The 26,991-nt window shown below is 35.6% G+C and overlaps 1 protein-coding gene across 1 annotated transcript in view; it reads left to right on the top strand.

Annotated features, from left to right (window-relative positions):
• The window catches only part of EXOC5 (exocyst complex component 5), a 56,485-nt gene that overhangs the window by 8,970 nt on the left and 20,524 nt on the right, over positions 1-26,991 (top strand). The window contains exons 2-12 of the mRNA XM_082616747.1: positions 6,555-6,649; positions 7,278-7,425; positions 8,780-8,974; positions 12,611-12,675; positions 14,940-14,968; positions 18,342-18,451; positions 18,962-19,006; positions 19,116-19,256; positions 20,249-20,331; positions 21,980-22,189; positions 23,494-23,641. Coding sequence (XP_082472873.1) covers positions 6,555-6,649; positions 7,278-7,425; positions 8,780-8,974; positions 12,611-12,675; positions 14,940-14,968; positions 18,342-18,451; positions 18,962-19,006; positions 19,116-19,256; positions 20,249-20,331; positions 21,980-22,189; positions 23,494-23,641 — 1,269 coding nt within the window. The remainder of the gene's footprint in view (positions 1-6,554; positions 6,650-7,277; positions 7,426-8,779; positions 8,975-12,610; positions 12,676-14,939; positions 14,969-18,341; positions 18,452-18,961; positions 19,007-19,115; positions 19,257-20,248; positions 20,332-21,979; positions 22,190-23,493; positions 23,642-26,991) is intronic.

The raw sequence follows: 26,991 nt of genomic DNA, 5'->3' as shown, positions 1-26,991 counted from the left end.
GGTAGTTCAGTTATACCTTCAGCAGGCTCTTTCAGTGCTCTATCAGACTGGCAGCTTCTGGGTGGTATGGTTTATGATATGACCAGTTGATTCTATGGTCACCCCCTTTGCTGTTAAATGGGTCCCATGGTCTGATATATGAGATCCTGTGCCAGGAGAACAAACATTTCCTCTGAGGAAAGGCAAACTCAATTTGGAATGTTTCTATTCCTGTTAGAATGAATTACTCTTCCAGCATGGAAAGAGCCCAGTGTAGTCAACTTGCTACCACATGGCTGATTAGCCTACTTGAAGGATGGGGTTGTTTTAGGAGCTCAGAGTTGGTCTCTGTCACTCTTAAGCTAGATCTTTGGCTTTGACACTAGATGGATCAGCCTTGCTAAGTAGGACCTCATGCTGTTGGGGCCATATCTCTGAACTGTGTTCTCTCTGTTCATGTGTGCAATATGCTAATGCTGGGCAGAGGCTGGCTGGTGTCAGCTGGCAGAGTCATCTTGTCTACTTGGTTGGTGTCTTCTTGTGAATGTTAACATGTGGTACTAAGATCTTCATACTTCATGCCCAGTCTCATGTATCCATTCACATGCCTGTACCCCAGACTTTCCCATTCTCTTTCTTCCAGTCTTTTTCCTCTGATAGCCAGGCCCTTTGTCATTGTCTGTGAGTCCATATATATTCTAACTGCAGGTCAGTTTTCTGTCCACCCAAGAGGATGACCAGGTGTATTTCCCAAAGCTTTGCCTTTTGGGAGGATTTTTTTTTTTCTTGCCACTGAGTTTCAAGGCCACTGTTGAGGGAGGTTGTAATTGGAGCTGCTGTCCATTTTCATTTGGCACCCACATGCTTAGCCAACTCTTCATAAACCAAGCTTATGCTATTTCCTTCTCTATCATCTGGTTGTAAGAGGTTCCCATAAGGCCATACATGTGAAATGAGGGAAGGATGCTAGTGCAATAGTAGTGGAAGACATGGGAGTTTCGGCTACCTGCTTATGCAGTTTGCTTTGTGGTTCTGTTCATGTTTGATCCTGGGTTTACTACTTCCACCTTATGATGGATAGTTCCTAGGTCCACTTGGGGAGTCTGTTAGAACACACCTCATGTTATAATTCTGGATGCATGGTCACTTCGTGTCCTGTGGTCAGGTGTACCTTCTCTGCCAGGGTCCAGAAGCGTACCAGGAGTTGTTCCTCAAAAGATGTGTAATTCTGCTGCAAATGGCATGATCTTCCTTCACAATCCAGGGATCTGTGTTGTGATTATCCCACTGGAGCTTGCTATAACTCCACATGACATTGTTTCTTGGCACTGATTACTTTAATACTTTAGTAAATGCTGATTTCTTTAATACTATTGGGTCTGCTAGGTTGTATGACCCCCTCTTCCACAGATCCCTTTTCTGTTTTTGTGTTACCTGATATATGTGCCAGAGTGGGTGTGGAATATGTTGACTCCAGAAGCTGAAAAGGCCTACCAGGTGTTATGTGTCCTTCCTTGTGGTGGAGGTGCAAGGTGCCATAGTTTGTCCTTTACTTTGGATGCGCTGTCCCAGCCTCCCCTGTCTACCTTAAAAATTGTATTGATACACTGTGCCTGTGAATCTTTATAGAGTATACATCTCAGTCTCCAGATCACGTGTGTCTTACCAAGCTTCTCCAGTGTGCTAGCCAGTTCTTGCTCATTTGGCCCAATTAGCATGATGTCAGTTCATATGAGGAATCAGTAAGATGTTCTGCAGAATGTCCATACAGTACAGATCATGTTTTAATAGAGGGTAAGAGTTCACACAGCCTTGAAGCAAAAAACAGTAAATGTAGACTGTTGTCAGTTCTATGTGACCATGAACTGTCTGATCCTCTTTGCTGGTAGGGATAGAAAAGAACGTATCAGCTAAATCATTAGCCATATAGCATGAGGCTGGGAGGTACTGCATGTGGCACGGCAGATGTAACTGGGGCTACTTTTTGGTTGATTATTGAGGTAGTCATCCTCCAGGATTTGTCTGGTTTCTGCAAAACCCAGACTGATGAATTAAATGAGAAAATGATAGGTAACATTACCCCTGCATCCTTTAGATGGGGGTTGGCAAATTTACAGCCCATGGGATACCTGCCTGTTTTTAAAGTTTTATTGATACATAGCTAGACCATTTGTTTATGTGTTGCCTATGGTTGCATTTGTATTACATAGGCAGAGTTGAATGGTTGTAACAAAGACTCTGTGGCTCTCAAGCCTAAAATACTATCTAGTCCTTTATGAAAAAATTTGCTGATCCTTGCTTTAGAGCTTTAAGAGTGGCACTAATTTTTGCCATTCCACTTGGTTACTACATTGAGTAGGGAGGGGCAATTTCAGAGACTTTTACTTGGACTTCCCCACCATAATAGTTCCTACTCTGTAAATCAAGGACTCAATGTGGAAGTTGCATTGGCCATCAAGTTTGTCTGTTCCTATTAAAGGTTTGCAAACTGGGGAAATGGCCACTAGTTGGGCTAATGGCCCATTGGACTGATGGTGAGCTTGACTTTGGCTAGGAATGTGTTTATTACTTGGCTCCCGTATGTCCTTCACCCATATGTCTCTTGAGTCCATGGTGCTTTGAGTCAATCAAGAATGTCAGCTAGGACCCTGTATACAACAGACCTCAAAAAGTTTGAGTATTCCCCTTTCCCTAGTATATAGTTACTCAAGTAAATTGTTGTAACTGCTTTTGGGGGAAGGAATAGTAGAATCATTACTGCATATATTTGCCAGCATATTGCAGAGTCCTTCTTCCTGGGAACCTGGCCTTTTCTTCAGTCGATAACGGGGAATATGTTATAGTACATCCTTCAGGACCTTAGTACAAGCTGTGGATTCTCACCACCTCTCGATCTCATCTACAACTATTCTCCACTTCACTCACTGTGTTCTAGTCACACTGGCCTCTTGTCATTACTTGCATACTAAGTTTGTTCCCTGTACTTGGAGCATTCCTTCCTCAGATGACTTATTCCTTAGCTGCATTTAGTTCTTTGTTCAGAATTTACTTTTTTTTCTTTTAATATTTATTTATTTGTGGCTGCTTTGGGTCTTCATTGCTACATGCGAGCTTTCTCTAGTTGCGGTGAGCAGGGGCTACTCTTTGTTGTGGTGCGTGGGCTTCTCATTGCAGTGGCTTCTCCTGTGGAGCACGGTCTCTAGGCGTGTGCGCTTCAGTAGTTGTGGCACACAGGCTTCAGTAGTTGTGGCTCGCGGGCTCTAGATGCAGGCTCAGTAGTTGTGGCACACAGGCTTAGTTGCTCCGCGGCATGTGGGATCTTCCCGGACCAAGGCTCGAACCCATCCACGTCCCTTGCACTAGCAGGTGGATTCTTAACCACTGTGCCACCAGGGAAGCCCAAAATTTACTTTCTTAGAGAGGCATTGCCTGATCACTTCTACCAAAAATAATTCCACTCTTATCCATCCGTCTATATCCTGTTTAGCTTTCTTCATAATTCTTACTACGTTTTCATATATCTGCTCATTTGTCTGTTACTCTCCTCCCTGAAATCCAGTGGAGCAGAGATTTTTCTCCTGCCCTCCAGAATATTTAGAATAGTGAGTAGCCTGTAGTAGGCTCTCAATTAATATTTGTTGAATGAAGGAATACTGTATTTTGAGAAATTTGAAAATATTTCATATGAAAAAATGCTTGCTTTTTTTCACTGTCAATAATACTTGTTGATTTGTAAGTTTTTTGACATATAATTTAATAAAACTGGTTTGTTGAGATTAATGAACAGTGTAACGTTGAATTGAAAGCTGAAACTACTCTCAATAACTAATAAATGAAATTAATAACACATGAGAACTGGGACTTCCCTGGCGGTCCAGTGGTTAAGACTCTGTGCTTCACCGCAGGGGGCATGGGTTCGATCCCTGGTCGGGAAACTAAGATCCTGCGTGCCACATGGTGTGGCCCCCCCCCAAAAAAAACAACAAAAAAACCCCACACATGAGAACTAAGATTATTAAGTACTGTATTTACACAAGTATCTATGCGTAAAAAATGACAGGGAAAAGGAGCACGATTACTATATAATTTAATGAAAGTAATGTGGACTTTTTTTAACATATTTATTGGAGTATAATTGCTTTACAATGGTGTGTTAGTTTCTGCTTTATAACAAAGTAAATCAGCTATACATATACATATATCCCCATATCTCTTCCCTCTTGCGTCTCCCTCTCTCCCACCCTCCGTATCCCACCCCTCTAGGTGGTCACAAAGCACCGAGCTAATATCCCTGTGCTATGCAGCTGCTTCCCCCTAGCTATCTATTTTACATTTGGTAGTGTATATATGTCGATGCCACTCTCTCACTTTGTCCCAGCTTACCCTTAGTACGGTGGACTTTTGAAGAGCTGCTACTTCCTAAACAAATTTACCCTCTTTTAAAGAAAAAACTCTTTATTTTACCAGAAGTGAAGGCTTGAACTTTTGAAATCAGATAAGCATATGTGATCTTGGATTAAATAGCCTTTTTGTATCACATAATTTCTCAGGTATAAAATGAATCAACATTAATAGAACCTACCTCATGGACTTGTTAAGTATGTATTAAATGAGATTAAGTTTGCAAAATGCTAGGCACATATCTGGCACATAGTAAACACTTAAAAAAATCAGCTGTCATCACCACCTTATCATAATTCTGAAGTATTTCATGTGCTTATCAGACTTTCTAAAGTTCTAAGTAGCTCTAAACATAAATTTCTTTGAGTCATTGTTTCTCAATTTATATATGTAAATTAACAATTGTTAGACATGTCAACTCTTTGTCTCAAGAGAAGTGAGGTAGACTACAGGTATGATTATATAAATGATATGTTCGCTAAATGAATTAATTGTATATTAGAGAGCCAAAATTTTTACCTTGCAGGATATCTAACTCATCCTTAGGATTTAATCTTCAAACATGTCAGCACCTGGATAAATCTGAATATTTAATTTTTTTTTACAGTTATTACAAATTATTGTATATATTTCCTGCATTGTGCAATACATCCTTGTAGCCTATCTTACACCCAGTAGTTTCTGCCTCCCATTCCCCCACCCTTATATTGCCCCCCTTCCATCCCACTGGTAACCACTAGTTCGTTCTCTATATCTCTGAGTCTGCTTCTTTTTTGTAATAGTCATTAGCTTGTATTTTTTATATTCCACATATAAGTGATTTCATACAGTATTTGTCTTTCTCTGTCTGACTTATTTCACTTAGCATAATGCCCTCCAAGTCCATCCATGTTGCTGCAAATGGCAAAATTTCATTCTTTTCTATGGCTGAGTAGTGTTCCATCATATTTATATACTACACCTTCTTTATCCATTCATCGGTCGATGGACACTTAGGTTGCTTCGATATCTTGGCAATTATAAATAATGCTGCTGTGAACATTGGGGTACATGTATCTTTTTTAAATTTCCATATTTGTCTATCTATCTATTTATTTATGGCTGCGTTGGGTCTTCATTGTTACGTGCGGGTTTTCTCTAGTTGCAGCAAGCGGGGGCTACTCTTCGTTGCGGTGTGCGGGCTTCTCATTGCGGTGGCTTCTCGTTGCGGAGCATGGGCTCTAGGCTTGCAGGCTTCAGTAGTTGTGGCTCGCGGGCTCTAGAGCACAGGCTCAGTAGTTGTGGCGCGTGGGCTTAGTTGTTCTGCGGCATGTGGGATGTTCCCCGACCAGGGCTCAAACCTGTGTCCCCTGCATTGGCAGGCGGATTCTTAACCACGGAGCCACCAGGGAAGTCTTATCCTGCTTTTTTAATATCAGATATTATACATGAGCATTTTTTTCTCATTTCATTAAATTTTTTTACAACATGATTTTAATAGGAACGTAATTGTTTTATCCTGTAAGTTTACTATAATTTTTCAATAATGATTTTGTTGAATATTTGTGTAATAATTTTTCAGTGTTATATATAATACAAAAATTTTGTGTTCATATCTGCTTTTTCCCTTAGAATTTTAAAAGTAGAATTACTGGGTTAAAGGGTATGAGCATTTGTAATACTTTGATGTTACCAAAATGTTACCTACTGTCCTCCAAAAATACTGTACCTTTTAACATTTCTAACAATAATGAGAGTGAGTTTCAGCTTACTGTCTCCTGTAGGCATATTATAATTAAGGAAAAAGAAAAACTTTGTCAGTTTGTGAGGCAAAAAGTAGAAAAAAAAAGTGATAACTTGACCTTATTTGATTACTAGTAAAGCTGTATATGTTTCATGTTTCTTGGCCATTTGTATTTCTTCTATAAATTGTTTGTGTCCCTTGCTCATTTTTCCTTTGGTATGTTCCTGCTCATAATACTCTTTAATATTTTAATATACTAATTTTCATTAAGTAATTTGTTTATTGAAGATTTTTTTAAATTGAAAAAGCCTGTACATTTTAATAATACAGATGTATTTAATTAGTAATTTAATTTTAAGTTCTCACATGGTATAAACTGTTTCATTTTTGTAAGTAGTATTAAATCATGGCCTGTGAAACTTTTTAAAGGAACATTTATTTTGTAAACTAGGAGCCTTTTGTGGCAGATGAGTATATTGAACGTCTTGTATGGAGAACCCCAGGAGGAGGCTCTAGAGGGGGACCTGAAGCTTTTGATCCTAAAAGGTGAAGTAAAAATTTTTTTTTCATAGACTCAATCTAGTACAAATTTGTATCTGGAATAGAGGTGACTGTTGGAATTCCTTTCAACATTCATGTAAAGGGAGTTAACAACTGGCCAATAAAAGGAAGAAGCATTAGAAGTTTGAGATCTATTTTTTTCCTTTTATGTTTCTTTTATTTTAGAGAAGGACTTTAAGTGATATGGGGGAAGGGATTTTATTGCATTATGAGAATTTAATATTTTCTCCAATTAGTAATAAATTAGAAATGTCTGGCTGTACCTCTAAAATAAAACATGTTGAATATGTTGTTTTAAGTATTGTTGTAAATTGGGGGAACAAAAATTCACCATACCCTGGAATGCACAGTATTATTTTTATATAGTACGATTTACCTTTTTAACTATTTCTATAAAATTGGTTTCAATTCTGGGGGTTAATGGAGATTCCCTATGAGGTTTTCATTTATGTCAGAGATAATCCCTAACAGGATGCTGAAGAGAAAATTAACATGTTCATCCTTACCTCAAGGAATGCTCACTAATACTTTATTTACAACTATAAGTGAACTGGTCACTTCCTAGTGATCAGTTATAGATGGATTGATTCATATTCTGATTTTCCTTTGTTAGATTATTAGAAGAATTTGTAAATCATATTCAAGAACTCCAGATGATGGATGAAAGGATTCAAAGGAAAGTAGAGAAACTAGAGCAACAGTGTCAGAAAGAAGCTAAGGAGTTTGCCAGGAAGGTACAAGAGCTCCAGAAAAGCAATCAGGTAAACAGTTAGTTAAATAATGAATAGTTTATACAGGCTTTAATATCTTTATTTCCTTTCAGTTTTCAGTTTTTAAAAAAAATCTAATGCAACAGAATTGTTGAGGTTTCTTTATACTGCTCCCATCTCATGGGATAAAATGTTAATAAATTGTTATCAGGCACTCTTGGTGCACTTGCTTGCCTACTGAGTGTTGGTTTGGGATCACAGTACTCCCTTAGGATGGGGTGGTATCCATTACAGTGTGGTCCTTGCTTCCTCTTTAACAGTGCAAACTTTTAAGAATGAAAATTCAGTAGACCTGTATTTTTAGGGGGTCATGATTAGCTTGGATATTTAGGTATTTATTTGCATTCTCATTTAATCATAAAGCAAAATAATAATACCAGACCAACTATTGCCTGGATGAAGTTTTTCCCTAGAGGAAACTGTCTGGGAAGCTTCACAGAAGTCATGAGGTATATACTCTAATGAGAATGCTGGTGTAATTGGGAAAAGCATGTACAGAACTCTTCCTCAGTCCATTTGGGAGTAAAACTAGATCTCTGGGGTAAGTAGGCCAAGCTTCTTAGCCATTCTTAGACCCTAAACTTAATCTGGAACCTCTGAGCCTCTTTCACAGCCTGGACCTGATGTGGGACTTGATTGCCCTTTGTAAATGTAGTTAGAAGAGCATGTTTAGGGCTTCCCTGGTGGCGCAGTGGTTAAGAATCCGCCTGCCAATGCAGGGGACACGGGTTCGAGCCCTGGTCTGGGAAGATCCCACATGCCGCGGAGCAACTAAGCCCGTGCGCCACAACTACTGAGCCTGCACTCTAGCGCCCTCGAGCCACAACTACTGAGCCCACATGCCATAACTACTGAAGCCCGCGGGCCTAGAGCCCATGCTCCACAACAAGAGAAGCCACTGCAATGAGAAGCCCACACACTGCAACGAAGAGTAGCCCCCGCTTGCTGCAACTAGAGAAAAGCAACGAAGCAGCAACAAAGACCCAACGCAGCCAGAAACAATAAATAAATAAAATAAAATAATGAAATAAATAAATTTATAAAAAAAAAGAAGAGCATGTTTAGCATTGCTGCCTCCCAGGGGCTGTTTGTTCTTTAGCGTTAGGGGTTAGAAAGCTGATTTCTGCTCAGATTTCATATATTTAGATTCCTTCACTTAAGCATGTATAACTGTTAGAAAATAATAAAGTCAGTAATTTACATAAGATAGAAAATGTGTTTTTAAGTAATTAAGGTGATAGCTTCCAAATACTTCTAATGCAGATTCCCCTTGGTAATAATGATAGTATTAGTAGTTAATCTGGGTTCTCTGATTGTACTTTATTCTTGTTCACATTTTTCCTAGGTTGCCTTCCAACATTTCCAAGAACTAGATGAGCACATCAGCTATGTAGCAACCAAGGTCTGTCACCTTGGAGACCAGTTGGAGGGGGTAAACACACCCAGACAACGGGCAGTAGAGGCTCAGAAATTGATGAAATACTTTAATGAGTTTCTAGATGGAGAATTGAAATCTGATGTTTTTACAAATTCTGAAAAGGTGAGCACTGTCAGAAGGATAAAAGCAAATTATAGCATTAATAACAATGCCCTAATTATGAACTGCAGTTATTTCTTTCCAGAGTCAGACTTCAAATCACTGAGTAGCTGACTTATTAAAAGTCTTTATTCTGAAATGTACACTTGTCTACAGATTGCTGATCAGCTATATATATTCAAATTTTTAGTTGGATTGCCTGGCATTTTTGTTTATAAAATTTGTATGGTTTAGAAATGTTGAGGTAACTATTTTAATAAATATTTCTTTCTCATAATTGACTTATAATATTAACAGAATTTGATAGTCACATTCCATTGGGTGAGGGGGTGGTCTGACCTAAATCATTGACAAGCTGAAGTATTTTTCTGTGCAAGGAATTCAGAGCTTCTAGTTTTTGTTACTTGAATAAAGATCTTTTACAAAGAATTAAAGCATAGTTTGGATCAAAGAGAATAGAAAAATCTGAATTAATTGTTCATGTTAATCTTTTTCATAGCACTAGTCACTTAATCCTGGTCTAAGGTTGCATGGTGTTGGCTGCTCTACAATCTTGAAAGAGGTTATTTAGCTCACTTTCTTCCCCTCGGGGGAAAAAATCAAAATGCATGAAAAAATAGACATTCTTATGGATGGTATATGCACATAGTGACATTGTCCACTAATATGTTGAATACAGTCTTCCAGAATTTTTCTGAGTGTACTCCATGGGATATCTCAGATAGTGGAATTTAAAAAACTAAGTAGTACTGAAGTTCACTTTGAATTAAGCAACACATTTTTTTGTGAGTAGGAACTATATAGGGGTATAGAATTTATAAGTTTTAGAGATCTTTGAAAGGAATGGTTACATATGTAGAGATAACTCCTCTAAAGAAAAGGCAGTATTTTAAATAATGAGTTTCAGGAATTATATTTGTAATATAAAGTAGAACTCATAAGATTAACATCAAGAACATTATCATACTTAAACACTTGTAAAATACTGGCAATATCTACCTTTTATATATTCACGTGATTTTTATATATAATAGTGTATATGCACACACACACACACACAGCTTGAACACTGAACTGTTTTTCAGGATAGCTTATGGAATGCTTTTATTTTATGTTTCCTAAATATAAGCATACATTATTTCTAATGTATTATAAAAGTACATATTTATACATATAAAAATTTATATATATATATATATATATATATATATATAATTTATATAATTCAAGTCTTATACCTTGGGTTACCTTGGATTATACCTGTTGGATTGTAGAGTATATTTAGGTTTTGTTATAAATAAAATGCCAATATTTTACCAACGTGAGTTGGTCTGTTTATTTGATGCAGCTCAAGGCAGCCATTTAGAATCTAGAGAAAAATAGATATTTTAAAATTGACTGATTACACATATTTTTATCCTGATTTGTATTGCTTGTAATGTTTTGCATAATGAAATTATGTTTTTTACACTTTTCTTTAAACATTTTAATTATCCTCAAGTAATTGTGTAGTTCGTGGTATTACTATTGTCTCTTAATTTTTAAGATTTTGATTGAAAGAAGAAGAAAAAATCTTCATATTCTTGCTACGTCATTCACTTGGTCACTAGCTGTCTGTAATTTTTGAAGAGCAAGTAGAGCTAACAGTGCTTAAGCTACCTCTTATTTTCTCTCCTTTGCTTCACTCTCTACCGTATCCCATTTTCTTTCATCTTGTTCCTTTTTTCTTATACTCTAGTCCTCTTTTGTCTTGTTTTTCTCTCATATCTCCCATAAGTTTTGGGTTACTGTTGAATCATTACTTTCGGCCTGGTACTATCACAATTAACTACACTTAGGAACATCATATATGGTATTAGATTGCTAATTATTAGATAAACTTCTAAGTATCTCAATTTCTGCACTGTGTGCCAGCCACCTTCCCAATGGAAAGAAAAGGAAAATCACCCATGTAGTTAGGGGGTGTGTGATTGTGGAAGGAATTAGAAAGCGAAAAGATAACAACACATCTTTTTCCTTTTTCTTCCTGCCTCAAAGTCATTTTTGCTTTTTTTTAATCTTTGCTTCTCAGAATCTTCTAATTTTCTTCTCTGGGAAAAAAACCCATTTTATGACTATAGTATATATTCCCTCTTACCTCTGTCATTACAAAGTATGTTAGTTGTTTCTCTTCTTAGCATCACAACTTACTGTTCTTCATGTAGATAATGCCTTATGGCCCTGATTATCTTTAACCTGTTAGCATGGGTGGTCTCTCACCTTACCCTAACATCAGTAGCAGATGTAAGCAAGTTATTAGATTGTGGTTTTGAAAGCTTCTGTACTTTTATAGTATATTTCAACTGATGGATGACCTTAAGAGCTACTTGTGCTTGAAACAATTTTTATAAAATAATTACATGTGGGAATTCCATAAAATCAAGTGTTATTTACTCTGCTATACTTCTTACTATATTAAGTGAAGTTTGCAAACACTGCGTAATGGGGACTTCCATCTCTTGAAACAACAAGAACAAACTCCTGATAGGAACATAAAACATGTATGTAGGTCCTTTCTGAAGGGAGTATCGGTGAGGAGAAAAGGGTGGACATTGCTAGTACAACCAAATGGCATGGTGAAAAGAGATAACGCAGTGATATCTGTGCCCATGTTCAGTAGGATAGAGTGAGCATCTGGTAACTGAAAGTGACAGTGACGTGCTGACTAGGAGAGAAGAGATAACTGAAGCAGAAATGCTATCTATATTTACTATTGTTGGGCAAAACAACAATATCGTTTGGTCCTGCTTTTGTTTTCCACAGTTGCTTGCCAGACTTGACATGAGTACTCGGTTAGAAAGATCTGTGTTAATGTTCTCAGCTCTTCCTTCACGTTTGTATGAGTCTCTCTCTCTCTTTTTTTTTTTATTGTAAAAGAAAGTGAATGATCATAAAATCATTTACTTAAAGGTGTGCCAAAATAAAACTCAATACTTATTTAAAATTTGTTTAAAAAAGTAAACATTATATAACTCCCCTATACATTAGTGTTTATAAGCACAAATGTCTGCATTTTAAGAATTCTGGACCCCTTGCCTAAATCCTTCAGTTCCACAACTTGAATAAGTACAAACATTTCTGTACCATATTCCATTTTAGAAACTTCATATTAAATGTAATCTTTGCTTTTATAACAAGTTTTATAACTTTATATGTTCATTAAATGACAGGCATTTTGTTGTTATTTTCTTCACTTAAAATGGGACTTATACAGCAGTATGATCTGAATTATTTTCATAAATCTTGTTTATCGTTTCACAAACTCAGAAGATACTTAAACTTGCTTTCAGCAGTCAATGATTTGAATTTATTTGGAGTAAACTTGAACTGCAGGTTTCATGGGGAAGGGATTGTGGCATTATAAAATCACAAGATTTCAGTACAATAATGACAAATGTTTATGTTTCATTGACTCATTATTGGTGATACCCCAGATGTATTCCTGTTGCTCATAAGATTTTATTTGTTGTGTTTTTTAAAGAAAATTGTTTGGGTGAGGGTCTGTGGGCATACATAGAAGAATATTACTATTTTTAAATATAGAATTATTTTTTGATATGTATAAAGATTTTTTTAAATTATTGCTTTTTTTTTTAATAGATAAAGGAGGCAGCAGACATCATTCAGAAGCTGCACCTAATTGCCCAAGAGTTACCTTTTGATAGGCAAGTTTATTTCTCAAGAGCTAATTTGGGTATATGGTGTAGTGTATGGAATAAAATTGTACTTTTTCCTGTATGATTTTGCTCATTAATTCAACAAGAACTTATTGAGGACTGCCTTTGTACAGGTACAGTATGTAATAGCTGATTGAAAAAAATGTGGTATCTTAACAACTAAATTTAATGATATATCTTGAAATAATTTCAATCTTACATTTTTCTTTTGAAAAAATTGATAGAGAATTTTGAAATTGGAGTAAGATTTTAACTTTTCTTTTTTTTGGACTTCGATAAATAGACTAGAAGGGGACAGAGAAAGTTTAAACATGGGGCTCTTGAGCTCCTTTTTCTTCTGTCTACATGAGAATTCTTAAGCTTTTAGGGGTCTTGGACACCTTTGAAAAGCTGGTGAAAGCTATGAAATTTCCTTAAGAAATTCAGATACACAGGCTGTTGTATACAATTTCATGGAGTTTTAGACCCTTTAGCCTATCTGTAGGCTCCTTCCTAGGGACTTCAGGTTAAGAAGTCCTGTTGTAGATGCAAGGCCCTAGGGCCATTGCTAAGTTAGGTATTAATGGTTTCATCCTAAAAGAAACTTCACTGAGAAGGAAATTCTTTCATGATTTCCTTTAGTTCATGGAATGTCAGACTCTAATAAAATCTTGTTAACAGTGGTTCTCCCATTTAAATATCTGGAAAAAATGTCTTCCCTTTTAACAGATAATATACATATTTTATTCTTTTGGTAATGCTTGAAAATCCTGAGGTACAGGTAGAATGTAAATGTATTGCTATACTTAAAGCTTGTCCATTATGTCCCAAACATAGAGTGAAAGTGAATTCCCTACCCCCAAATATATCTTATTTTACTCTGAACTTTGTATCATCATAAAGGATTAGCAGTAATAATCATCTATCATTTAGCTATTATTAATAATTTCATACTTGTCCAGCATTATGAACAATGATTTTTAATGTCACCTACAAAAAACCTCTCTTTAACTTTATTTCAGAGTTAAACCATTTACTTAAATGGGTAAAATGTGTACCTCACAATAAGTGCATCATAATTGTTGGCTTCATCTGTCTCCCACCCCTACAAACACAGAGGCATATACTCATCTTCTCCTGCTTCTCAATTACATGCTTCTCTTACAGTTTTGTTTTAGCCTATCAAGACTTAGAATTGAATATATAGCCTAATCAAGTTTAATTTTTTCACAAAGATCAGCATGGCCTATCATACTTTGTGATCCACTGTGACTTTGATATCAATTTTGTATAGATCTTTAAATTATTAGCTTCTTCATCTGTCTTTGGCATCTCTTTTGCCAGCCATTTTCCTGTCTCTTCAAACTAATCACATAAGATCTCTCAACATTAATTTTCCATGTTGTGCATTCCCCCTGGATACTTATGATTTGAAAAAAGTTCTAGTGTGTGGTAGTGTATGATATTTTAGTCTTTGAATTTCCAGAGGTTGAATGCTAGGTACATTGCTGGGTCCTTTTTATGGCTTCTATTTTATTTTTCTAGTTTTAAAATAACTCATTTGTGTATGCTTATTTTATAGTTGTTTTTCTTTAAGTAACAATAGTGGAACATCATATGAGGAAATCCCAACTGAGGGGAAAATAGACAAATATCAAGTGAATTTAAAATGCCAGTGAATATGAGTAGGGACAATAACCCAGTTGTTGGGGCTTTCTGAGTTGTTAATGCCTCATGCAGAATTCCTCCCTTTAAAAGGGAATTGGTGGGACTTCCCTGGTAGTCCAGTGGTTAAGACTTCACCTTCTAATGCAGGGGGTGCAGGTTTGATCCCTGGTTGGGGAGCTAAAGATCCCACATGGCTCTGGGCCAGAAAACCAAAACATAAAACAGAAGCAATATTATAGCAAGTTCAATAAAGACTTAAAAAAAATGGTCCACATCAAAAAAATAAATGAAAAAAAATTTTAAAGGGGTGGGGGAATTGGTTATTCAATGTGAATTTCTTCAGTGAGAACCAGAGACCCCATCTGGATTGCCCAAATTCAGTTTTGTTACATGGCATGCTTCCTACTATCAGTACTCTCTCCCCTCTGGCTTTGTCTTTCCCTCCCCTCCCTCCCTTCCCACCTTCCTTCCTTTTTTCTGACGACATTTAGTATAGAGGGTTCCTATGTACCCCCAAAACCAGTTTCCCCTTTTATTAACATCTTACATTACTATGGTACATTTGTCACAAATAATGAACCTCATCACTGGTTTTTATCTTTCAGATTTTCAGAAGTTAAATCCAAAATTGCAAGTAAGTGGGGTTCTATTTATTTAACTGTTTTGGATAGGTAATCAAACTACTTGTATAAAAGAAAGAAAATAGTAAAAGAAGAGAGTGGGAACAATGTCATCCTCCCACCCCATCCCTGAGTTTGATTCCTCTTCCTTGAAACAACTGTTATCAATTTCTTGAGTATTCTTCCAGAATATTGTATGGATATACAAGCATAAGACATAAATCATGAATGTAATGTGTAGAATTTAATTCTGCTGTCCGCATTTATTTTAAAATAATTGGTGGCATGCTATACAAATAGCTTCCATACCTTGTGTTCTTGGCATACTGTACAAATAGCTTCCATACCTTGTGTTTTTAATTTAACAGTGTATCTTGGGGATTGTTTTTATATTCATACATACAGTTCTAATGTAGGTTCTCTTTTTTTAAAGCTAGCTCGTAATGACCATTTCAGTACCTATTTAACTCCTTACATGATAGCTTGATTCTTGATCTTTGGATTGTATTTTAAGCAGATCATTCTGAATTTCTTGAAAAGATGCTATAATTGCAGGCTCCCATGGTAGTCTAAGTCACTGTTTTGGGAAGTCATTGAAGTTCAAAGACCACCTGTTTTCCCAAAAGTGTACCATAATAGCCTCAAGAATGTAGTGAATCAAATACCACGTTGTCTTAAGGTGTACCTTGGTATTGAATCTGCCATTGTTTGTAGTAAAGGCATCTGAACTCTAGTAAAGTGTTTTATAATTCTGCTCACCCTTTCCATAAATTCAGGTTTAAGATTTTTCCTGTCTCTTGATATCACAAATGACATCCAGAAGGTTTTTCCCAGGCAGCTGCTTGTTTTTTAAAGATCTTTATTGGAGTATAATTGCTTTACAATGGTGTGTTAAGTTTCTGCTTTATAACGAAGTGAATCAGCTATACATATACACATATCCCTATATCTCCTCCCTCTTGCGTCTCCTTCCCACCCACCCTATTCCACCCCTCTAGGTGGTCACAGAGGACTGAGCTGATCTCCCTGTGTTATGCAGCTGCTTCCCACTAGCTATCTGTTTTACATTTGGTATTGTATATATGTCAGTGTTACTCTCTCACTTCATCCCAGCTTACCCTTGCCCCTCCCCATGTCCTCAAGTCCATTCTCTATGCCTGTGTCTTTATTCCTGTCCTGCCCCTAGGTTCATCAGAACCATTTTTTTTTTAGATTCCACAGATATGTGTTAGTGTACAGTATTTGTTTTTCTCTTTCAGACTTACTTCACTCTGTATGACCGACTCTGGGTCCATCCACCTCACTACAAATAACTCAATTTCGTTTCTTTTTATGGCTGAGTAATATTCCATTGTATATATGTGCCACATCTTTATCCACTCATCTGTCCATGGACACTTAGGTTGCTTCCATGTCCTGGCTATTGTAAACAGAGCTGCAATGAACATTGTGGTACATGACTCTTTGAATTATGGTTTTCTCAGGGTATATACCCAGTAGTGGGATTGCTGGGTTGTATGGTAGTTCTATTTTTAGATTTTTAAGGAACCTCCATACTGTTATCCATAGTGGCTGTACCAATTCACATTCCCACAAACAGTGCAAGAGGGTTCCCTTTCTCCACACCCTCTCCAGCATTTATTGTTTGTAGATTTTTTGATGATGGCCATTCTGACTGGTGTGAGGTGATACCTCATTGTAGTTTTGATTTGCATTTCTCTAATGATTAGTGATGTTGAGCATCCTTTCATGTGTTTGTTGGCAAATTGTATATCTTCTTTGGAGAAATGTCTATTTAGGTCTTCTGCCCATTTTTGGATTGGGTTGTTTGTTTTTTTGATATTGAGCTGCATGAGCTGCTTGTAAATTTTGGAGATTAATCCTTTGTCAGTTGCTTCATTTGCAAATATTTTCTCCCATTCTGAGGGTTGTCTTTTTGTCTTGTTTATGGTTTCCTTTGCTGTGCAAAAGCTTTTAAGTTTCATTAGGTCCCATTGTTTATTTTTGTTTTTATTTCCATTTCTCTAGGAGGTGGGTCCAAAAGGATCTTGCTGTGATTTATGTCATAGAGTGTTCTGCCTATGTTTTCCTCTAAGAGTTTGATAGTTTCTGGCCTTACATTTAGGTGTTTAATCCATTTTGAGTTTATTTTTGTGTATGATGTTAGGGAGTATTCTAATTTCATTCTTTTACATGTAGCTCTCCAGTTTTCCCAGCACCACTTATTGAAGAGGCTGTCCTTTCTCCACTGTACATTCCTGCCTCCTTTATCGAAGATAAGGTGACCATATGTGCATGGGTTTATCTCTGGGCTTTCTGTCCTGTTCGATTGATCTATATTTCTGTTTTTGTGCCAGTACCATACTGCCTTGATTACTGTAGCTTTGTAGCATAGTCTGAAGCCTGGGAGCCTGATTCCTCCAGCTCTGTTTTTCTTTCTCAAGATTGCTTTTGCTATTCGGGGTCTTTTGTGTTTCCATACAAATTGTGAAATTTTTTGTTCTAGTTCTGTGAAAAAGGCCACTGGTAGTTTGATAGGGATTGCATTGAATCTGTAGATTGCTTTGGGTAGTATAGTCATTTTCACATTGTTGATTCTTCCAATCCAAGAACATGGTATATCTTTCCAGCTGTTTGTATCATCTTTAATTTCTTTCATCAGTGTCTTATAGTTTTCTGCATATAGATCTTTTGTCTCCCTAGGTAGGTTTATTCCTAGGTATTTTATTCTTTTTGTTGCATTGGTAAATGGGGATGTTTCCTTAATTTCTCTTTCAGATTTTTCATCATTAGTGTATAGGAATGCTAGAGATTTCTGTGCATTAATTTTGTATCCTGCTACTTTACCAAATTCATTGATTAGCTCTAGTAGTTTTCTGGTAACATCTTTAGGATTCTCTATGTATAGTATCATGTCATCTGAAAACAGTGACAGCTTTACTTCTTCTTTTCTGATTTGTATTCCTTTTATTTCTTTTTCTTCTCTGATTGCTGTGGCTAAAACTTCCAAAACTATGTTGAATAATAGTGGTGAGTGTGGACAACCTTGTCTTGTTCCTGATCTTAGAGGAAATGGTTTCAGCTTTTCACCATTGAGAACGATTTGCCAGCCAGCTGCTTTTTTACGTAGCAGTGATAAATGGCAGTCAGACTATAGGAGCTCACCTGTTTTACCAGTTGGGAAGGTTTTTTTGGTTTTGAAAATACAGATTTATATACCACAGTATATTATAGGGTTTTGATCCACTACCTATAATCTCATATAGTTTTTGCAATTCTTTTAAAAGAAAGCTAGATTCCTAATCATTATATTTATAAAGAAACCATATACTCATAAATAACTTGGATACTTTGTCTCATTGTAGCTGAATGACTTTCTGTTTTTAGGTAAATACCATGATTTAGAATGCCAACTGATACAGGAGTTTACCGGTGCTCAAAGAAGAAGTGAAATATCCAGAATGAGAGAAGTAGCAGCCGTTTTACTCCATTTTAAGGTAAATAGTAAAAATTTAAATTGCAGATTAGTCTTAAAGAGTACTAGGTTATATGAATTCTATATATTTTAGTCTCTGTTTTTCCCCAGGTGTATGAGTCAGTGATAATTTTCATTATTTGGAATAATTTGAATGTACATTTGTATCTTTCTCCAGAAATGATATTAAGTTTTAGGTAGTTAATATTATTTAAATAAGGATCTTATATTCAATAATATTAATATTTTATCACTGAATTTTTATGTAGTTTGACATGGCAAATCATATTGTCTGCCTTCTGGGTGTTTAATTTTTTTTTTTTTCAGTCAAACATTTGACGAAATAATTCAAAAGCAAGAAAGACTGACCTTAAGTTTGGAATATAGGAACCAGAGAGTAGCTATTACCGTTGGCCATTTATTGAGGCATAGACATAGCTTTATTACATATAATACCTCTTTTATTGACATTGTTGTTATTATTGTTATAATTGAACCAAAACAGTGATGTATATTTCTTTCTTCTTCCTAGGGTTATTCCCATTGTGTTGATGTTTATATAAAGCAGTGCCAGGAGGTAACATAACAGTACACTTTATTGGATTTTATTTTATTTTATGCTAATTTGTGTTTTAAAAAAGCATTTTAAAATTATATATTCAGTGTAAAATTCCTCTGCTGTTTAGGGTGCTTACTTGAGAAACGATATATTTGAAGATGCAGCAATACTCTGTCAACGGGTGAACAAACAAGTTGGAGATATCTTTAGTAATCCAGAAACAGTACTGGCTAAACTTATTCAAAATGTATTTGAAATCAAACTACAGGTAATTTTAAACAATGACTAAGTACTTAAGGCAATATGTGATTTTTTTCCTCTATGTTTTAAAAGTTTTTAAAATTTAGTTTATTTGTATAATATCCTTAGGCATAGTAATCCACTTATTAAGTGTAGGAGAAAGGAATGACAGTGTCATGCTTTAAAAAAAAAATGTTTTATTGTTCACCAAGAAAAAAGGTGCTATCACTTAGTGTCATCAGAGCATGTGTTTGAAATTACATATGTGTCAGGTTGTGGTAGGTTAGCCTCAGTTTTCATTTTTATTGGTTGCTTACCTTGACCAATAGATGGCATTTTTGAAATTGAACAAGAATTACAAGCTCAATCTGTAGAATTTTTTATAATATGGTACTAAGATTAAAAGAAAACAGAGGAATTTCATTCACAACCTTGACTTCCATAGCTCTATACTTTAAGGCAACATTTCCTAAACTATGTTTACCAATGGATTGAACAACATTAAATAAGTGTTGTCTTTAAAACACAATTCAGGACTTTTAATAGCCTTTAAAGATACTAATATGTATTGTGATTCTCCAGAAGTGGAGATGTAATGTACAGCATTTCCCAATTTTATAGTAATGTCTCAAAGGACACTGGTGTTAACTTAGACTACAGTTTGGGAAAAGCTGCTGTAAGGAATTGACTATATTGATATAGTGTCAGGTTTTGTTTTTTGGGATTTTTTTTTTTTCCCCAATGTACTTCATGAGGCAGGATAGGCAGATTTCAAAAGACAAGGTATTTGAGATTCTTAATGCTTATTCCCAACACTGATAAGATGTATGAGTAAATATGAGAGGCAGTAAAAATTAAAAACCTATTTTTTTTATATTGGTCTCTTTTCTGTGCATTGCCTTTTCCACTGGACTTTAAGTCAGAACAGTTCAAGAATATGGAGTAATTCTAGAGAAAAAAAAATTGACTATATAATTTAATATTTACTTAATTGACAGAATGTTGACTTTTTTTTTTTAGAGCTTTGTGAAAGACCAGTTAGAAGAATGTAGGAAGTCTGATGCAGAGCAGTATCTCAAAAGTCTCTACGATTTATATACAAGGTATATTTTTAATTATTAGAAAATAGTAATATCTCACATTTTCTTTTTTTCAGATAAAAAATGGGGAAGTATTCAGGTATTTTTGAATAACAGTTTGTCAGATAGCAATATACGTTTTACATTAAATACTTGGCTGTATAGACTAGTATTGTACAAGAGCAGCATTCTTAGCATGTTAACTTAAGGAATTGGATATTATGCTTTATATTAATGTACTTTAATGAAATATAAAAACCTTGTTTAAGACTTGAGAATTTTGTTTCTGATTTTAATTGTAAGCTAGTTCATTATTCTTTAATTTTTTTCTTTAAGAACTAGTATAATTATATTTATCTGCAGTTAAAACTTTAAAAGTTGAGAAAGGGAGTGACAAACTTTTTAAAATTTATTTATTTAATTTTTATTTATTTTTGGCTGTGTTGGGTCTTTGTTGCTGCGTGCAGGCTTTCTCTAGTTGCGGCGAACGGGGGCTATTCTTTGTTGCAGTGCCCAGGCTTCTCGTTGCAGTGGTTTCTCTAGTTGTGGAGCACGGGCTCTAGAGCGCAGGCTCAGTAGTTGTAGTGCATGGGCTTAGTTGCTTTGCGGCATGTGGGATCTTTCCGGACCAGGGCTCAAACGCGTGTCCCCTGCATTGGCAGGTGGATTCTTAACCACTGCGCCACCAGGGAAGCCCCCAGAGTGACAAACTCTTATGTGACAATTTCAGACTTAAGTCTGATGTGAAAATTTGTCTTGTGCTTTTGTAAATGGCAGTGTTATACTTTGTAGAAGCTTCATGTGGAGTTTTTTTCCAACTCAATTGCTTTTCTTTATTGTCATCGCTTTGAGAAGAGGGTTTTCGAAAGTAACTATAATCAGGAAGTCCATCTCAGCAACAGCACTATTGTGAGCCTATCTTCAACAGTGAGAAACAGAAAATTAGAGGAAAGTCCAGGGACAAAGACTAAAGAGAATGAACAGCACATAGACTTCTCAGTATTTTGACTTGGATACCATGTCATGAATGACATACTTGAAGCCGTTCTGCCACTGTTGCCATTTCTAGTCTGGTTGGTTGCCTCAGTTTCCTCTCCTGAGTCATCTCTAGGAGTTTATGGTAGTTTTCAAAACCATGATGTTGTTTGTAATATTCATTCTACTTAACATATATAACCCTATACAGTCGCTGTCTGCATCCTGAGTAACTTCCCAGGGTTTAAGAAATGGTGGTGTAACATAAGTTATTAAAAAGTCACATTATAGGGCTTCCCTGGTGGCGCAGTGTTTGAGAATCTGCCTGCTAATGCAGGGAACACGGGTTTGAGCCCTGGTCTGGGAGGATCCCACATGCTGCGGAGCAACTAGGCCCGTGAGCCACAACTACTGAGCCTGCGCGTCTGGAGCCTGAGCTCTGCAACAAGAGAGGCCGCGACAGTGAGAGACCCGCGCACTGCGATGAAGAGTGGCCCCCGCTTGCCACAACTAGAGAACGCCCTTGCACAGAAACGAAGACCCAACACAGCAAAAATAAATAAATTAATTAATAAACTCCTACCCCCAACATCTTCTTTTAAAAAAAAAAGTCACATTATAAAAATATGTATTTCTTAAATATTGTTACTATACCTAAAAAATACATTAATCTTTTTTCTCCCTTTTGCATGAAAAGAACCACAAATCTTTCCAGCAAGTTGATGGAGTTTAACTTAGGTACTGATAAACAGACTTTCTTGTCTAAGCTTATCAAGTCCATTTTCATTTCCTATTTGGAGAACTATATTGAAGTGGAGACTGGATATTTGAAAAGCAGAAGTGCTATGATCCTACAGCGCTATTATGATTCAAAAAACCATCAAAAGAGATCGATTGGCACAGGAGGGTAAGTGTTTTTGTTAAATGTTATAGTTAAAACTAAAGATATTAAAAGCTATTATATTTGGACAAACTTGTGAAATATTGATAGTCATTAGAATTTTCTGTGAAGAATTTTTTTAATTCAGTTTGTTTACACCATTCATCAAATCCTGTCTCTCAAGCCACATGTTGAAATGTTCCTACATAACATTATTAAAATGTAAAGCAGAATACTAGTACCATAAAGAGTTCCTCCCTCCCTCCCTCCCTCGCGCCCTTCCTGCCTGCCTTCCTTTTTTTAGACTGAGTAAATTATTCCAGGTTATTGACTAGGAAGCACATTGTTTTATTGCTGCTATTGCAGGTGTGGTTAAAAAAAAAAATGCAGATAGTTCACAGTTTTGTACCCTGAGCTTTTTCATGACTTGGGCATAAAATTATTTAAGTGATACATTAAAACGTGAATGTACTTACCTACTAGAATAAAATTAAATGATTTGCTGTAAGAATTGGTGGCAAATCAGTTATCTAGATCTCAACTATCTGGAATTGAGTTGATTTTAGGATGAATCAGAATGACCTCTGTGGAGCCATATAATCAGAGTTGACAGTTCACATAATGCACACCCAAATCATTTTCTTGTTTCCCAGTTTGTCATATATTAAATAGTGATCATGGAGAGATTATAATTAGGAATAAGAAGTGACATCTCAAAGGCAGTAGCAAGTAAAAGAGAAAACCTAAAAAACAATCATAAGAATTTTTTGAAAAATTAGTTCACAGTCTGGAGCTATATATTCTAGGACCAAAAAAAAAGTAATTTTCTAAAGATACTATCATGTAATAAATGTTCTTAATGACCCTCAGTCATTGAGAAAAGCTAAATTATGTTTAATAATAATGAAGAAATGTACAATATGTTTAAATGGTTAATATGTTTAAAAATCTTTAAAATTTTAGAGTTTGTTTTAAGCAGGACCATTTAGTTATCTGGAATATTAACTTATTTGGAAAAGCCCACTTCCTAAGGAAACCAGACAAGGAGTTTTGGGCTACTGAGTCAGAATTGTAGAGTTGAAAGAGACTTTAGAGATAATAACTCCAAATCTACTCATTTTTCAGACAAACGTCTTCTGTTTAGAGATTAATGCTTGCTTCACTTTACAGAACTACTTACTGAAATTAAAAGTTTTAGGGCTCCTGGCTGTTGGTCTATTTTTCATTCTTCTTTCTTTTTCTTAGTTCATGTATACTAAGTTTGAGAGTATTTGAAATTGAAATCTATGTATAGTAGTGTTCTTTTTTCATTTGTTGGTATTATGTACTAGTATTCAAGATTTGAAAGAGAGAATTAGACAGCGTACCAACTTACCACTGGGGCCAAGTATCGATACTCATGGAGAGACTTTCCTATCCCAAGAAGTGGTGGTTAATCTTTTACAAGAAACCAAGCAAGCCTTTGAAAGATGTCATAGGGTAAGAGTAATTGTAAATTTATTTTATTTGTATATAGTTGTGTATTTTAATTTTTCTCTGGTTGGGAACAATTGTTTATTGTAATAAAAAGGATTTTTGCTTGGGGAACAGAATTATTTTTAAATTATTTAGAAGTATATTTTAACATAATTTTAAAGTTGAGCGTGTCAAATTTTCTTTAGTGAGATATTAAATCAAGATATGAAAGGGAAAGTTAGACCTGTCTTATAAAGAAATAGAGCATTAGGGAGAGAAGGATGTTTAAGAACACAGATATCAAAGGAATGGAAAAGTTGACTCCATTAAAATTTAGAATTTCTGGGCTTCCCTGGTGGTGCAGTGGTTGAGAGTCCGCCTGCCGATGCAGGGGACACGGGTTCGTGCCCCGGTCCAGGAAGATCCCACATGCCGTGGAGCGGCTGGGCCCGTGAGCCATGGCCGCTGAGCCTGCGTGTCCGGAGCCTGTGCTCCGCAACGGGAGAGGCCACAACAGCGGGAGGCCTGCATACCGCCAAAAAAAAAAAAAAAAAAATTTAGAATTTCTTCCACAAACATACTTTAACAAAGTAACAGGTAAGTCACAGCCTCTGAGAAGGTATTTGTAACCAATATTACTAGCAGAAGATTTATAAAACAAATAGTAGTGGTTAATAATTGTATACCACGTACTATGTTCCAGGCACTATTCCAAGCACTTTAGGTATGTTATTAACGCATTTAATCATTGTAACATTTCTGTGAGGTTATTATTCCTGTTTTACAGAGGAAGAAACTGAGGTACATACTTCTTAAGTATGAAGTTGAGAGTTCAGGCAGTCTTAATTTTTTATTTGCATTGATGTATATTGTCTATATACTTATATTGATAGATAGTAAATCAATATAAATTATACATATAAATATAAATCAATAGAAAACAAGTCAAAGGCTACACATAAATACAGAAAATATAAATTATCAATAAGATATTCAGTCTCACTAGTGGGGAAATGAAACTTAAAACAGGGAAAATACTATATCATTCTCGATAGGTTGGCAAAAAGTAAAAAGTCTGTTGATACTAAGTATTGGTAAGGGTGTGGAGCAATAGAAGTTCTCATACACTGCCAATGGAAGTAAACATTGGTATACTTTGGAGAGTAATTTGTTAATTCCTTAGAGAAATTTGTAGGTGCACATGACATGTCTAACATCATAAGCTATGTTTGTCATGGTGAAAAATTAGAAACAAACAAAAGTGTGCTGTAAAGAGGACTGATAAACTGACATTGTTCATATACTAGAAAACTATATACCAATTTAAATGACTAAACTAGAGTTATATGTATCATCAGCATGAATAAATCTCAAAAATGCAATGTTTAGTGAAAAGAGCAAAATGGGGAAAATATATATTCAGTATACCACAACATAAAATTTTAAAAAGTAAAACAATACTTTATATTACTCAGGAGCATACATAAGCATGGGTGTGATAAACAACTTCAGAGTAGTGGTTGCCTTGGGAGGAATACCCAAGGGATGTTATCTATATGTATAATGTTGGATAACTCCTGCCCCCCAAAAGGAAGAAAATCTGAAGTACATTTGGAGAAATGTTAAGATATGACACATCTGGGCAGGTGATGGGCATATTTGGTACAGTAATATCTGTACTTTTCTGAATACTGGAAATATATTAAAATGTTTCTAAAGCATTGGATTATCAAACATGAAGCTGTCAACATATTTATTTGAATCACAGCAACTAGGTCTAAATCATGACCTCTGTCTGGAAAGTCATGAGATTGAAAATCAGTTTAATTCATTGCAGTCTGATCCAGCAAACATTATTTTGTGTTTACTTTGTACCATCTGCCATGTTAGGCATTGAGGTTATAAATACAGGACATTTACATTACTTTTGAATAGTGTGGAGGAAAGAGGTAGACATATAAAGAATTAGTGCAAGGTAGGTAAACACTGCTGGGACCAAAGAGGAAACAATGAGCTCTGCCTGGTTAAGGAATTGAGAAAGAGTATCAGGAAAGATTTTAAAATGGAGGAGACATTTGGGGTCTAGATCTTGAAAGCTAAATAGGATATCTTCAAGAGGATGATTCTGGCAGGCTGTTTCAGGACTAGAGAAAATTACGTACACAAAGACATACAGATATCAGTCAAGCAGTATGAAATGCTTGAACTAAAAAAGGATATGGGGAGAGTAATAAGTCAGGAGGTTGAAAATGTAGACAAAAACTCTTTGTATACCATACTTAGAAATTTGGACTTGACCTTGTTAGGTGATGATGGAAGCTTTAAAGGATATTAAAAAGGGCAGTGTAATGAGCAGATTGGTGTTTTTTTCCTTTCTTTTTAAAAAACTTAGTAACTTTGAGATATAATTGACATTCAATAAACTGCATGTATTTGAACTGTACAATTTGATAACTTTGGTAAATTATGTGTACATTTGTGAAACTATAACGCAGTCAAGATAATGAACAGATCCACCACCTCCAAAAGTTTCTTCTGCCCTTTTAAAATCTCCCTTTCGCCTCCATTTCTGTCCTTGGGCAACTGCTGATCTGCTTCACTGTAGATTAGTTTTCAAAAAGAAGGGGATGCTTCGGTACTGAGTCTTGAAAGCTAAATAGGATTTTTCAAGAAGTTGATTAATTTTCTAGAATTTTTAATATATGGGATTATAGTATTATAGTGTATACATGTGTTTCTGGATTCTTCAACTCAGCATAAATGTTTTGAAATTCATTCATGTTGTGCATATTAATTAGTATGTTCTTCTATTGCTGAGTAGTATTTAATGAATATGCCACAATTTGTTTATCCATTTACCTATTAATGGCAGTTTAGATTGGCTCCAGTGTTTGACTATTACAAATGAAGTTGCTATGAATATTCATGCATATGTCTTTATGCAGACATATGCTTTCATTTCTCCTGAGTAGCTATATGATGTGATATGGTAATTCTTTTTACGAAACTGCCAAACTGTTTTTCAAAGTTGTTTCGTTTGACATTCTTTCCAGCAGTATATGAGAGAGTTGCATTTGTTCTACATGATTTCCAACATTTGGTATGATCAGTCTTTATTTTAGAGTCTAATAAGGTATATAATGATACCTTATTATGGTTTTAGTTTGCATTTTCCTAATGACTAAAAATGAGCATCTTTTCTTGCATTTATTTGCCATTCATGTATATTATTTGGTGTATTTTGCATGCGTTTTTCAAAATTGGGTTGTCTGTTTTCTTATTTTTTGACAGTTGTATATCTGGTTAAAATTCATTTATTTGATATATGATTTACAAATGTTTTCTTTCAGTCTGTGGCTTGTCTTTTTCATATC

Source organism: Mesoplodon mirus (assembly GCF_964341445.2).
Source record: "Mesoplodon mirus genome assembly, chromosome: 4".
Lineage (NCBI taxonomy): Eukaryota > Metazoa > Chordata > Mammalia > Artiodactyla > Ziphiidae > Mesoplodon > Mesoplodon mirus.
The sequence above is the reverse complement of the archived record's forward strand: the minus strand, read 5'-3'. Positions and strand labels throughout refer to the sequence as shown.